Source organism: Bombus pyrosoma, linkage group LG8 (assembly GCF_014825855.1).
Source record: "Bombus pyrosoma isolate SC7728 linkage group LG8, ASM1482585v1, whole genome shotgun sequence".
NCBI lineage: Eukaryota > Metazoa > Arthropoda > Insecta > Hymenoptera > Apidae > Bombus > Bombus pyrosoma.
Window position 1 is genome coordinate 8,041,170 of NC_057777.1, and position 16,647 is coordinate 8,057,816.

Genomic DNA, 16,647 nt, shown 5'->3' on the forward strand with positions numbered 1-16,647 from the left:
AACATTGGTTTCCTTTCTGATTTCAGATTCTACTGGGATCTCTGCATGCTCCTCCTGCTGGTAGCTAATCTGATAATTCTGCCAGTCGCCATTAGTTTTTTCAATGACGACCTAAGCACTAGGTGGATAGCCTTCAACTGCCTTTCCGACACGATATTCCTCATAGACATTGTCGTCAACTTCAGGACAGGTGAGTTTGCGTACGAAACTCATGTAATTTGAAACTAAAAAAATTTAATCTTAAAAATTGCAGGTAATAATTAGTTGCGCACAATAAAATATCCTAATCAATTTATCCAAACGTCCAAAAGCACAAATAACATTTAATGTAACGTTTTAGAGAGCAAGATAATCAATAATCAGTGTACCAGCCAAAATAACGAATGCTGAGAAGCAGAAAAATAACGATTTATCAAAACCACGACAGTAAAGATTGTAAGCTACCTAAAGAAAAGAGATAAAAGCGAGAAAAATTACAACGTTCGCTCTCGCAGAAAGAATACAAATGTTCTGTACTAAAAATTCAACATAAATACATATTCAACATTGCCGGAATCTATATTTTAGTATACAATCTGTACACATAGTATAAAAGGAAGGAAAAAGTCAAGAAAGCTGGTTATATCTTTCAGCAAACTTCGTTTTCCTATGAAACACTGTTTCAACCGTTTCGAAATCATAAAATATTCGACAGTCATCTTTTCGTTTGCATATTTGTTTACTCAGAGAATTTCTATCCGTAATATAAATACAATTTTTGCGTAGGTTCATATTTTATCAACGCAAATTAAAAAGATAATCCAAATAGAAATCTGTTTCGCCTACTGAAAGTTATAGTGTACACTCCATTTTGGATATTTCACATATTATTGCATATTCTGTTCGTCCTGTGCATTTGTATATGTTGAAATTTTGCATAAATGCATAAAAGTCAGCAGTCTAGATATAACAATCACCAGTCGGTCACTAAACACACATTCATACAATTTAAAGTCCTGCGATAATAAAAAAGAAGGAGGCAAGCCTAGGGAATCGAAGACCATTTGCTAACGCGAATCTCGTCGTCTAAAAAGTTTCTCGTTCCAATTGAGGTCCGTCCGCTTGCTCGTTTCAAAGCATTATCGACGGTGTGCCGAAGTATTCAGCTAAAATCGTTCGATCCCCAGGTACAAAAAGAAGCGACGAAAAGACTTGGCATTTTGCTGGACGATCACATTGGGACTAATGGTAACCTCGTGTCCGCGGAAGGGGAAGCCAGAAGCGATGCAAAGTTTGCATTGTCGCGTGCACGTTGGGAAAAGGACATTGAGGAAAGAATGGTCGACCTCGTTCCTCTTCTCATTTTTCTGTCGCCCATTCCGTGCTCCTCTCATCGGGCCAACCCAAATCTCTACTTCCTCCCTAAACGACCGACGCGACGATTCAGTTAACTATACCACGCATTCTTGTTTTCATGTGCAGTTACGTGAACGTTAAAAATTATATGAAAAGTCGTGTTGTTTTTAATACATGTCTTTTCTAGTATGAAGAAGTGAGGGTAATTCGTATATAGATTAAAGTTGGACAGAACTTTGGAGAGAAAGAAGGATTTGTTGTCTCGAGGAATTTCGAGGTTTGTGTCTTCTAGTGGAATAATGATATTAGCAACGTACAATAAATGCGATTTTTTTAAATCACAGGTGTCTAAAGGGGTGCGTTTTTCCTATAGATATTCGTCAGTTGTTTTCGTAAGGAGTTCATTTTTTACGCGTATTTTTGCATTTTCAAATTTTCCCATAAAAATCCGCGGACTAATTATCGCACGTTCGCTATTGATTAACAGCTAAAGCGAAACTGATAGAATTTTATTCGAAAAATTCTCGCAGCAGAATTTTTCGTGTTTTCCTCCATTTGGTCACGATTAGGTAATATTGTTGCGAAAAGGCTTCGAGCTGCAGCCCCCTTTGAGATAACGTCAGTGTCACCGCCTTCAGAAAGCTCGGCAGAAGTTTGAAAAGAAGGAACTTGTAATTGTTGACATTAAAGGGAAGGTTGCTGTCGGGAAAATCGTGAAAGGGAACGAACAAAAGCATGGAACCGAGCGAATCGTGGCTTTAACGCGAGTCGATTACATTTTTATGAAGTTACATTCCGATGCGGGACTGGAGGATCCAATCTCGTTTTATCAAAGGCGGTTTGAATAACGGAAAATAGACTGAAAGAGCTAATTTCTACAAAGGAAATTGTACGAATTCTTTAATCACATTTAGAACATGAGGAGGATTATTTTATTACTGTTCAATAATATTAAAATACAAAATTTTGTTTAATTTATACTTATTTCTAGTAGCCAATTGCGATACTTTACACGAAATTTTCCTCGCTACAATACATTTTGCAAACCTACTTGTACACTTGAATACAATAAATAATATTAAGAACTACTTTTATTATAGCTCTCTTAAATAAAAGAAGAAGAACTCTTATCGTTACGAAGGTGACATAATCCTTGTTTCTGAAAAAACGATTCATTTCGAATTTTCCTATTTCCAAAAAATGTATTGCCCATATTTTCAAGTACGTATAAGAGTAATTTCCAAGATATCAAGAGATCTTGATATTGTTTACTATATTCAAGTTTCCTTTAGTATTGCGTCCATCTCATTGTCCACTGCTTCAACCCGCTTTCAATTACGACCCAAATAATTGAATTCGCTAAGCATCGACCAATAGCAAACACACTATTCGAAAACATCCTAGAGCCGCTCCTTCATTGGAAACCTATCGAGAGAACCTACACATCAAGAGCTTCCTAAATGCATCGTCGGCGGTTATTAAATCTAGAAGGGAAACGTCGCGGTGAAGGCACGTTCGGTTGGCAACCCTTCAAGCGAGAACAGGTTCCGTGCAATAATAACATTGCTCGACACGTATAGTGGCTCAGACGTTTTCGTTATTGCCGAGGGATTAATTTGAAATGCGTTTGAGTTGGATCCCAGAAACGGAGGGAAATTAGGTCACGTGCCGTGTCCGATGAGAACCATTGTACGCGTTAAACACTGCACGTGAACTGCGTCGATTTGCGATTGTCGCGAATTCTTGATCCAGATTAACAGTCGTTGACCAATATTGCGTTTCGCGTGACGAATATTAACGACTGGACGCTAGGTGGACCGGATACGGTCGATAAAGAAATGAAATGTTTGGATGCCAATGAGGTGATCGTTTACGGGAAAAATAGAATTTCGTTGCAGCTGTTAGATATATTTTATTATTTCTGCATCGAAATGTTTTGCGACGATATAATAGGATTTGGAAAAATAAGGATCTACAGGTGGATGGATGGGTCTATAACGTTAATGAAGTGAAACAAGAAATTCTTGGTTAATATAGAACTAAATATGAGGGAAATTGTTAGATTTGATCGTTCTTGTCTTGAAACGTCTTATGATAATGTAGATAATGAAATTTGGAGATTAAATTTTTAGAAAAGTGAAATATCTAAAAGTGAATGGGTTTATTAATTGAGAGATTAATTGAGAAAATAAAAAATAAATGGAATAAAATGTGAAGCTACATTTAACAATAACTAAATTACTACGTTGCATGTAAATGCCGAAATTGATCTATCGATACAATAAATCGATCAAAGAGATCTAAGAAAATAATATGAAGAAATCAAAATTTTATCTTATGAAATTATCCACATAACAATTTTTACAAAAAGCTTCTAGATGAACGACAAAATACTCAAACCGTCTAGGTAAACGTTAGCCTAGATAATTTTCAATCCTCGAGGGATTGAGAAAATCAATGAGAAGATGAACACATACAGAAATAGTTATCTGCTGGCAAATGTGAGAAAAGCCACATTATAAACTTCAGAGTACCAACATGCAATTGCATATACATATAAATTATACACTGAACTATCTCTCTTAGTTTGACCATCAAAAGAGGCACTATTGATCCTTCCACTTCTATTTATTTGTGTTAATTCGCTGTTAGAGTTTCTATTTATTTCTGAAGGTCCACTTATTGCGATCAAAGCGTAATCACCAACTCACTGATGCTTTTCAGAAACTTCAAAGTAACATTCAATGTAAATATAGATGTGTTGTAGAGGCACGTAATTGTACAAAAATTCTGTATTTATTAAGAACGTGTGTGGTTTCAGATCTACGAAGCGTTTGTTACTTTAAAAATCAATTAATAATTTTTATAAAATGTGATTCATATAAAGTTAGTATTTAAGAACTTTAGAACGCTTGTATACTTAAAAAATTAAGAGCTACGTAAAGATTGCTGTTTTCATACAAATATAATAATTAATTCGGAAATATTAAATTTGTCAACTATCTTACTAACGATCTTTCAATATTAAACATTTTATTAAAATATCTTCCTTTACAAAAAATCTTATTAAAAAATATTTCTTTGTCAGAAATTTGATTAAGGAAATTATATCATAATTTTAAGTTAAAAAAAATATTCTAATTATCAATTTCTTGATTCTGACAATCCCTTTCTTAAATTAATTAAAAGATTTTAAAAGCAATGAGAATAATTAACAATAATTTATTTTTTAAACACATACGAGATAAAAGAAAATAAGGAATAAGTAATGTCTGATTCGATAAAGGTTAAAATGTGTATTATTTGTGTTGCTTCCAGGCATAATGCAACAGGATAACGCCGAACAAGTGATCCTGGACCCGAAGTTAATCGCGAAACACTACCTCAGGACTTGGTTCTTTCTCGACCTCATTTCCTCCATACCACTAGACTACATTTTCCTCATATTTAATCAAGTAAGTGCATATTAATTATCCTCACTCTGGTGTACATATTTCTTGCATTAATTCGTTAAGCCAGAGTTGTGTTTTAGTTTCTCTGCAAACTCGATTTATGTAATTAATCTGTTTACACGAGCCTTGACGAGATACGTAACATTTCAACGTATAATCTTTCCAGCTGCGTAAATAAATTAATCATAGCTGTTTCTTGGTACACGAGACCAATATTTCAATTCTTCGTATTCCTACGGCACTTAATTTTTTGTTCTTTATTTCGATGTTAAGTTAAAATTAATTTACATCCTGAACAGTAAGTAACATCTTGAAAGTCAGTGTGACTTCCAACTGTTCACTTTAAGAGAAAATTAATTCGTTGCAGTTTACTCGACACATGTATCTCTGTCAGTGAGATACAAATGTGAACACTTTGGATTCGCGGAATAAAATGATCGTTATACTTTGCAAATATTTGTGTAATTTCAATGTTCTCTTATACCTAACAGTGTTTCTATACAATTGTGAAATTGCGTTAGACGTAATACACTACGATGAGATCATCTGAGAATGAGAGCTGTTTAAAACGATGTACACATGAAATATTAATATTAAACAAAGTTAAAAGCTTTTCAAACAATTTCATTCTTGTATTCTAATTGATTTTTCTCACAACTACAAATTTTCCATTAATACCGCACTAACGTGAAGTGCCAATTCGAGAACTACTACCTGTAAAAATAATAAAATGAATAAACCAGATAATACAGCACGACAAGCAGGAAAAATTACAACGTTATTTGAAATAAGAATAGTGCTCGTTAAATTAAGCTTACGATCGTTACTTTCAAACTTTGTAGCAAAATTACTCTCGCAACTTACAACCCTTTACCAATTTTTCTAAAGGATCCCTTTAGAAGCTTCTGGCTTAATTAACTCTATCTTGACAACGCGCTATAATTTCCGTGAAAATCCCGGTAGACTAGGCAACGCAAACTCGGTTTAAACCGCTCTCATTTACTCCCGATGGCGGCAAGCTGAGATTCAATTCCACGCAGCTTTGATGGGCCGCGTAGAGAGTCAACGTTCCCATAGGATAATCGTCTGAATCGTCAGTTTCAGGACTTTAGCGAGTCCTTCCAGATCCTGCATGCTGGCCGTGCTCTCAGGATCCTCAGGCTTGCGAAACTGTTGTCGCTGGTTAGGTTACTACGATTGTCAAGACTGGTGCGGTATGTCTCGCAATGGGAAGAGGTCTATGTGAGTGTTTACCATTGTTTCTTATACCAAGCACCGTATATATATATATATCTTTTTTTTTTCATTTGATATTCTATTTATATATATATAGTATATATATATACATACATATATATATACACCTCATATAATATACCCACAGCTCGTGTGATCCTTGTACAAAAATATGAAAGAAACCAAGCGTCTCGTCGTCGTGTCTTTTATTTGTCAGTTTCAAAAAGTGACTGACTCTTTCTTTTGTCTCTCCCTATATATATATCTATATATATTTATATATCTATATTTATTTATTTTTTACCTTTACAACCTCCCTATCTGGCCGCGCTGTCTATCTGTACAGCTTTGCGTCGCCGTTCGTTGCAATGTTTCCTTTTTATCTACGACGATGATGGGGCCTGGCTGGTCCCTCGTGGTTTCCATTCTTTTTTCATACGCGTGCAAGTACGTATACCGTGTATACGTTTGATGCCACATGTACCACACGGTCAGTTTTTGGAACTGTCTGCATTTACAGAGCATCAATTCCGCGTTTTGTCGCAGAATATATGATATATGTAATAAAGTGTATAATATAGCGTGCGTGTTCATCACGGTATGGTAAAACAAAAAGAGAAAAACTGAAGGTAAATAAAAAAAAAAAAATTAAAGGAGCCCGATGCAAGTCCCTGCATACGTTGTCTGTCCAAGGACAATGATCTGATGTTATACAATACATACATACATACATTTATACATGTGCATAGGTATAGGCTTATGAAAAAATTCATAAATATTCTTAATAGAGAACAATACAATTATGTGATACGAGAAACAGAATGGACGTGACCGATCGAGTCAGGAGAAGTTCTCACACCAGTGGTGGATCTCCTTTCGTTACATCCACGGACAGTCCCACAAACTTTTTCTCAGCCGGTCTGCCCACGTGTCTGGGTCGAGGTGAACTACGTCTCGTTTACAGCAAAGGCGAAAAAGCTTCGCCTCGACCAATTAATTCCGAATTTTATATGGGTAGAATTTTCGTCGGGACCAGTATCCAGGCTCTCCCGTCTGTTTTTCTTTTTGTTCTTTTAGTTTTTCTATCTTTTTCTTTTTGTTTTTCTTTGGTTCTGATTTTCGTTAGGCGACAGATTGAGCGAAACACAGCGAGGCCGCGTGTCTATCTTCCACCACTGCGGGGAATCCCTCGGAAAACAAACTTTTTACACTAAAAACATATTAAAAACACACATACATGTATATAATTATACATATCTCCGTCTGCTCGTTGTGTATATTTATTATACCAATTGACAGCGTCTCCGCGGCTCTTACTCAATCGCAAATATCTCCAGCATTTCTGTGAAAGAAAGTCTGTAAAAAATCCTCCGTATCTCTTCCTATGACGCGATTACCACTTGTACAATGACCTGTTTTATGATCTCTTACTTGCGTCGATGTGTGATATTGTTACAATAATGTCTTCTTCAATTTAAATATTATTTAATGGTGATATGACTAGTCGATGTTGTTTCGAGCGTAGTTCGAATTGGGAAGTTTAGCTAGATCGTGCATATTTATACATTTACGAAAAATTTAAATCTATAAAGTGAATAGAATGCACATAACGTATAGTAATGTACAAAATATCCAAAATACTCGTATTTAAAGAAAACAGATCATTATTTAAGTTCCATCCTTTTCGTTGTGCTCGTAAGAATATGAATTTGCATAAATGTCCGTAGTTTTCTAATTTATTTTATAAAGAAATTTATTCACTATTATTTAAACTAAAATTTGATAGAATTATACAGTGGTTTATTTTTAGAACGTTGAAAGTCTGAGAAAAGTTCTAAGTATTATGTGAGAATTAAAAGACTAGAAGATCGATGATAATAGTGACAATGTTAGACATTAGCAATTCTCAACACGAAATATTGATTTATCAGATTTTGACAATTAACCTCTTCGGACTTCCGAATAGGACATTTCACATGTCTGCTTTTCAATAGTTAAAAAATAACTTTTGTCGCTTAAGGTCATCACCATAATGATGTTTCACGAATTTATTTATTAATTTTCATAAAAATATTTATAATCATGCATCTCGACAATCGAGATAATTCTTCCAAGTGCCTAACGATAAGAACATTTCATAACCGTTCCAATCTCTGAGCAATCAACGCCTTATACGTAATTGCTTTTCACAAACGCTCGGAACTTCCAAGTCTTCCAAGTATCAATTTAACCAAACTCCCTTAATAATTTTCCTCAGATCTCCCAATCTCGAACAAAGATGATATTTCTCTAATTATATAACTCTTAACTCATTCTTTAATTTCGACGATATACGAACACGAGAAATTTCTCTAATATGTACAAGTGGCACGTGAGAAGAGCCCAATTTTATATAAAATCACACATACACACACACACACACACACACACACGTGCATGAGAGCTGACGAGGGCAGGCCGTGAATTTCGGTACAGAAACATATATCGTTGATATATTTCCGTCGAAGACGGTTTCTCGAGTGTGTTTCCGGTCGAATAGGCGTTCTCGCGAGGGTGTTCCACCGGCCAGATCGTGTCTCGTTAGCGATAGGTAAGTAGTTTCTCTCTTCGAGCGGAATTCCTCCTCTGGCTCGATCTTCCATGATCCACGCGTATGTATGTGTATGTGCATTAAAGCGATATACTCTCGATTATTCGTATGCGAACTATTTTTATACGATTGTCCCGAGCATCTGGCTACGAGAGAGAGAGAATCGTGTTCCCAAGCCAGACGCGCACGATGGAAATTCGGATCGTTTCCTCTGTGAATTTTAAAATGGGTCGAGGAAGCGTTCTCTCCAATTCGTTCGATCGGATCTTGGCGTAACACGCCACTATTGTGTTGCTCAGTAAGTTCTGTCTTTCTTTTTTTCTTTTTTTTTTTCTGTTATGCAACTCATCTGCATGAAACACGGGAATAATCTTGTCGTAACTGAGAAATTACATTATAAGATACATACACATATTTTAAAGTTATGCTTAATACACTTTTATATATGAAAACTCTATTACGGCAGAGTTTATTCGTATTATAAGCCACGTATTAACACATTACGTACAAGTAACAGCTCCATAACAAGCAATACACCGAGAAAACTAACTAAAGAGATTAATGCGATTCCACGAGACAGGACACTTTATAGCTGCGACCAAGAAGAAAACGAAACTTTCACATTGATCAGAAATCATTGAGAAAGCACTCGTTCGTTCGTTAGACAAGGCAAAACTATGCAATGTTTCGTACGCAGTACGTAATGGGTTAAGTTAAAACGGGGAAAACGTAAAGATGATGAAATATATCGTGAAATATGTCAGCGAGAGGATATACATGGAGGATGTGTCGAAGGATCTAGCCGAGGACCTGCTCGAACGTAACTGTCACACTTTTTACCCTTTTATATATTTTCCTTCTCTTCCTTTTTTATATACAGTAATTCACGAAAGTATTTGGACACCTATCACAGGAAATTTTTGTGAATATATTATGTGTATTATACAAAACTTTTTTCTTATAATGAGACGCGACTGTTATGGTTATAGTGGTAGAATTTGGAATCTGAGAATGTATAATGTATATAGAAATTATAGGACATATAAATTAGTATATAGAATGAACAGCTGCCTTATAATTAGTGTTAAACGCGATCCCATTAAATACGGAACTTATTGATAGAACGAATATTGTGTCTGTTTAAATTATTCAAATAATTTTGCAACCATAGCGAAGTGTATTTCTGCAATAAATATTACGTAACTGCTATGTACATTTTCAGATTTCTTTCAAACTTTACCAATTTGATCATGTCGTGTGTCATACAAAAGTTTCTGCTAAAACATTCGTAATACGTTCGAAAAAAGTTTCTACAAGTATTGAACACTTACCATAGAATACTTACGTGTCTGTATCATGCGTGTTATGAAAACATTTCGAAATTTCATTAGCACTGCAATGAGACACGAATATTATGATTACATTGATCAAATTTGAGAATGTACATATATGTATAGAAATTATAAGATATTTATTGCAGGCATATATTCGATAAAAAATTAGTAATGTTCATTAATGTAACGAATAATTGTCTATTTAAATACTCTTATGGTCTCTGCAAAATGAATTGTACTGAACAACTTATAATTTCTATATATATATATTCATATTTATTTTAGACTTTATCACATAGATATAGTCATTCTATAGGGCCTCATTACAATGCTAATGAAATTTCAAAATATTTCGTATAACATATAATATATTCATAAAAGGTGTGTACAAGTGTTCGAATATTTTTGTGAGCTACTGTATAAAGGACACGTCTTGGTATTTATATTCACGTATGATTTTTTAAGAGTCCTTTCTGTGTCAGTTTGATTGTGTCTTGCCTTTAGCGTGAGCCGTGGCGCAACGAACAGACCAACGAATCAATCAGGCTTTCCGTCCAATCTCGAAAGAGCAACCTTTTTTCTAATCACCGTAATTATACTCTGAATGTTACTTGCGCTTGTGTTTGAGAACGTCTTGTTGCCTCCCTCTGTGCTTTTGTTTTATCTATCCCTAATCTTTTTTCCGTTCTGTTCGACGAGAGCCAGAATTCGTCGAGGCGAGCTTCCGTCGCGTGGTTCAATCATCGCTCCAATCACCGTCAGTCTCAGAAGACCCTAATCTTGTTAGTTCAAACAGAATGTTCAGGTTAGGAAAATCGTGTCGCAATCGAAACGCCGATGATATCGCGGTGATTTTCTCGTGTTTGATGTCTTTTTCTCTCTTTCTTTTTTTCTTTCGAATCGTCGTGATTCCGATGTTAAAAGGTTTCGTGTGCTTTTAATCTTGCCTGAGGGAAATTTTGAAATAGTTCAAAGTACGTAGATTGTAATAAATCTTGGATTTTACATTTTTGTATACTTTGTATATTTTGATATACATCATTATGTATATTGAGTTTTGTATAACTTCAATGTTGTATATGAAAGATTCTGTTATTTAAAAATTAAATCCCTGAAGAATCCTAAAGTTCTTCTTAGAGGTCTTAGAATTCTAAAGAGAGATACTAAAATCCAAGAAAACCTAAAATTCTAAAAAAACTCGTGACGTCAAAAAAATAATGTTCCAATATAAATCTTTAAGCAATAAAACAATGTAAATTCTACAGGAATTTGCACAGTGTGGAGTTAAAATGTTAACATAAATAGAGTGTGTCATAATTCATGACGCAAGTGCATTCTATTCTAAATAAATCGAAATGATAAAATAACCTTTTCTCGTATTTGTTATATTTAAAATACAAATATAGTAGCAATTTATAACGAAAACAATTACATAAAATGACAGACATAAATGTCAGAGTACGCGATTGAATTTCAAAGTTATATTTCTGGGAAACGAAGCTCCGTGCAACAAAAAATTATTCTTCAATTTCAATTTATTTCGAGCCATGGAATCTATCGTACTCGCTTTATGCCACGAATTCTCTGTGAATTCTATATAAATCTCTCTTTCGTTAAATTTTAATTTACTTTCCAAATATTTATTTTAGATTTTATTTAAGTATATAATATTGAAAAAATTAAAAGTACACGAAACCTCTAACATCTTTAAACTTCGTAACGAAAAAGTATTTGAGATTGATTGCCCGGATCATCGGTTATAAGATTCGATGAAGGATCAAGTTGAGATCAGTTTTGAGCTAGAAAATCGAGGAAATAAGGGACTGGTAATTTCCTTAATTGACGTACTTCGTACTATCACGGTATTAAAATCGGATATTCTTCGGCCATCTCAGCTTAATCGATTCACAACTTCGGTTTTAACGAGCACGATTATAAGGAACGCAGGAAATTGCTGACTGCGGTTACTACTATCGATGATCAAATCATCTGGATATTCAAAAAAGACGTGAATAATTGAAACACCAATCTCATCATTAGTCATCATCTGCATCGTTCGACGATATTGGACACCTGTAGTAAACCTAATTCTTGTTATTTCAATAAGAAAAAGCTTCTCTGGATTTGTTTTCTATTTCGATTGAAATTATCTTCAAGGAATTTACATAAAATAATAAAATAATTGAATCGTGTGTGAGAAGTTCGTGTTCCAAAAGAATTGATTGAAAATCGCAGAATTTTCGTCATTTCCTACGATATGAAAATTACAAGTTGCAGAATAGTCAATACATAAATTGTCGGAACACGCGTATTATTTCTATTCTATTGAATTCCATTCTACGATTTAAAAGTTACAAGTTGCAGGATATACATGTATTCCAGAATCTTCATGAATTGAAAAAATTTGTGAATCGCAAATTGTCGAATATCTAAAACGGTTCTACAGATGTCCTCAACCATAGTTTGATATCATTGGATCGTAGATAACCAAAACATTGCATTTTAAACGAAATTTTTGGATCAAATTTATATTTATAAATTTGATTTAGATCACGTTCAACTTTATAATATTTAATTTGAATTCTATATCTCATTGTATAAAATACAGAGCGAAAATTAAGAAAAAATATTCCAAGATTAAGTAACTTGACTCAAATTATTATGAATGGTATACGATCCAATGATGCCATTTAACCATCGTTAAATAAAATATTATCATTAACAAATTATATAATACATCATGCACATTATTACTGATAATATTAAATATCATTAATTATCGTTTCATCAAAATATCCATATACCATCGTCAAAAATTTCTAGAATAATATTCGAAAACGTTGACCCATTTTCGTTTCTGTTAGTTCGCCGAAAATGCAAGCGTTCCGCAAAAACGTCGGATTGTTCTGACACGTCGTTTCTCCGAAAATCATGCGATTTCGCGGAGTTAGTCCCGCAGAGCGGAAAATGTTCCGGAGAAAACCGATCAGCAGACCGTTTCCGCGAAAGATTCTTCCGTGTATCTTGGTCATGCAGCAGCATCGGTGAATTAGCTAAAAATAGCACGTGTAATGATACACTGCACTCTTGGGCGTACTTAAAACTGATTTATAACGACGCTCCAGTTTAGTTACCCTAGGGATTAACTTCAGATTTAGACTCTAGACTCTGATTCGCGGCAAATGGTCCAGCCACGATGGATTCACGGTCGTACGGGTGTTACTCGATCCTCCAAAGTTTGATTTATTAGTTTGAAAGCGAATATACGATGAATGGAATGAATGAAATCCATCGAACATAGATTTTTTATTGATGTGAATTCATAGCCGAACTTGACTTGTAATTTAACGAGGAGGTTTATCATAATTTCTTCTTTTTTTTCGTTCTAGTAGTTCTTAGAATATTGTGTGGAGAATACGATTTTTATACGCTTTTGTACTTTTAATTTTTCTGTTACAACTTGTCAGTTTTATTCATCGTAACATTCGAAATTATATTTACAAATGAATATTCCAAGTCTCGTTTAAAATTAGAAACTACGTATTTTAAATTATATCGAAACAATTTTTTAATTCTAGATTATGATATCGTGTTACAATATATACATATTATGATCGGTTATTGTGAACCGATTACAAATTGTAAACCAAATGTTGAACGTTTTAGAATTTCTTCGGGTCTGGGCTATCAGTTCAAATCGTCACAATATTTTGTTTATTAATACCATGAACAAGAATCAACGAGGATTATCTAACTGGACCACAAACTCTGTTATTCCATAGTCTACAGTATTTGATTATACTTATTTTATCACTGACTGTATCATCACACAATCAATTAGTGCCAGTCTTGAATATCTCGGGACTAATACGAGACTAGACTACTAGAACGAGCCAAATATTACAGATTTTCTATTATTATTATAATCCCTAGAACTCTGCAGTTATAATTAATTAATTATCAAATAAACTATCATCATTTATGAAACAGGCAATCAATTATTTCATGTTTAAAGATCCAAAAACCATATAGTCTTTTATATTCCAATGAGTGATATAAGAAGTAATCTTCTCTTTTACAATCTCAAACTTATAATTAGCTACTATCTGATACATTTTTGTCAGAAGAAAGTTATAAATTTATCCTCCGCGTTCTTGAAACAAGCGTTAGATAAATAAAACAAGAAACAAAAAATGAAAAAAAGAGTATAATTAAAAACAATTTATCCTTTATAGTACAATTGGTCTTGGATACTTTTTCCAATTTTCGGTACAGTCTAGTCTTGAAAGTGCCGGGACCAATTCCAGACTGGACCATCACTACCGTGACAAATCTACTGTACACACGAAAACCAACGAAAAAAACCAAAAATAATCTCTGCATAGCGAGGGACCTCGCGAATTCTTCCCAACACATCCAAGACACGCAGAACAACACTTCAAAAAAAAAAAAAGAAAAACAACTAAAAAAAATATTTAAAAAATCCAAGTAGTAGGCGTATTGCGAGAACACGTTTCCGAATGGGTTTGCAGATCCCCCTTTATCAACAGCCGGAGAGGCACTACGAGCGTCGGGCGACACCGCCCCAACCAGACCGAACCAGCAAGGTGTGCCTGCCTAGTAACCCCGAAACCAAGGCCAAATGCCCTTTCTTGATTCAAGCGTTCGTTAACTTAAAACTTAATGTTTCTACGTATAAATATAAATACATATATACATATATATATATACGTTAGATCATTACTAATATTATCTACTTATATATATACATATATATATAGTAAATTTTTGTTACGGTTACTGATTATCGTTACGATGTTTATTATGGCCGTTTTTTACGATTGATTGATTATTCGTTGTCGTTTGGTTTGGAAGTTTCCTATATATTATCATAGAGAGAACGTGCATAGTCTTGCCGTGTGATCTTCATTTTTTATTTTTCTTTTTTTTTTTTCGTTTGTTCTGTTCAGTCTCAGTATCGAAGGATACTGTTTTGATACACCATACACCACGCCTTAATGATACATACGTACATACATATACAGAGTTATACACAAGCATATATATATATATACAGAGTTTTAGATCCCGATTTTCTAAAAGAAAGCGAAGCCGATCAAGAGCTTTCTTACGCAGCGTGGCTGTATCGTGATCGATTTCTTATTTATTTTTATCCTTTAGTTTCTGTTTTTTTTTTCATTTATCTTGTACATGTATATTTCGTTCCTTGGTTTATTTCCTCGTCTTTTTTAGTTTCGTTTCTTAGAAATCGATGTTGTTGCACGATGACATAGAGGTGTGAGATGACGAATGAAATATTATAGAGGATAGAGAAATTTCGTTCTGTTCGTTTCTGTGTCTGTGTCTTGCATCGTGACAGATTACTTGACATGCGCCCGATGTTTCATAGTACATACGAATTTAATTAAACCGTCGAGAGCGAAGTGTCTCGTTCTGTGGATCGTTCGAAAACGTGGTAGAAAGCGTCGAGAGACAAACTTGAGAGAATCTCCGAGTCAGAGATATCAACCTTAGACATTGAAGAAGCCTCTATTCCCGTTTCAATTTTCGTGAAACAAGCTCTTGATCCGGCTAGCACATAGTCCCGTAGTCCCGACAATACTAAGTGTCACATGGATCATGTAGAATCCCAAATTGACAGCCGAATTAAATTTTAAAAACAACGAACACGAATCCAGACACGAAGTATCCATGTTACACTGACTAGCTCGATCCTTGTGAAAGTTCTTAGGAACGATTTGGTATGACATGTTGTCATGTATATTTTTTTCTGCCGAATTTTGTTGGAAAAATTCCTTCAACCATTAGGTACTAACGTGCGTTTCGTTTTTAATATATAGTCACTGAGTCGTGTCGAATACTGGGCATCTCAACAAGCAATTTTAATGTTTCTCGATACGATCTCGATGATATTGTTTCTTCATTTTGGATCGTCATCGTGTCTCTGTGTTCCAATTGCATAACTTTTCAAACTGAAGTGATTATATAACGAGGTGCGCACGTATATCGACCATGTGGATCGATAGTCGTTAATGTTTGTTTCATATGGAGAACGAGTTCTGCATATAGAGAGAAAGTGAAACAGAAAACGAGAGTATGCATGTAATTGTTTCTATTTCGTGATGTATCATGAAGCTAACGATGATGATAGCTGAACCAAGCACGCAGTAGACACGATGATAATTAAGAATCAAGAATTCTCTTCGACTTTAAAAACAGGAAAATTTTTTTCTTCGATAACGAATGAGTTACGTATGAAAAGCTAAGTAAAAAGAGAAAAGAAGGGACGATGGAATGAAAAGAAAAGAAAAGAAAAGAGAAAGATCCATTCCCGAACAAAAGATTCAGGATAATAGGGAAATACTGTCTGAGGTATTCGACACGACACGCTATCCACATGGCTGCTCTACAGACGAGAAAGTTGGTTGGATTGACCGTAGGTCTGCCTGTGAGTGTTAGGTGTATATTAACCCTATTTGCCCGAAATTTTTTGGCGATGTGCCCGTGTTCAGTGTGCTCCCTCCTACGTTTTATTCTTCCATTCAGCCCTATATATCATCCCTATGCCATCCCAAGAACCACTCGATCTACGCCATTTGGTACGGAGACGAATTTTTCTCTGATCCAGTTGCGTCTCGTTCCCACATTTGCGTTTCGCTTGCTATTTTATGTCGTTTAA

General features: G+C 34.6%; 1 protein-coding gene across 7 annotated transcripts in view; it reads left to right on the top strand.

Moving 5' to 3' along the window:
• The window catches only part of LOC122570229 (potassium/sodium hyperpolarization-activated cyclic nucleotide-gated channel 2), a 221,402-nt gene that overhangs the window by 172,747 nt on the left and 32,008 nt on the right, over positions 1-16,647 (top strand). For all 7 annotated transcript variants that reach the window (XM_043732288.1, XM_043732290.1, XM_043732289.1 and 4 more), the window contains 3 exons: positions 27-190; positions 4,654-4,790; positions 5,886-6,029. In XM_043732288.1, coding sequence (XP_043588223.1) covers positions 27-190; positions 4,654-4,790; positions 5,886-6,029 — 445 coding nt within the window. The remainder of the gene's footprint in view (positions 1-26; positions 191-4,653; positions 4,791-5,885; positions 6,030-16,647) is intronic.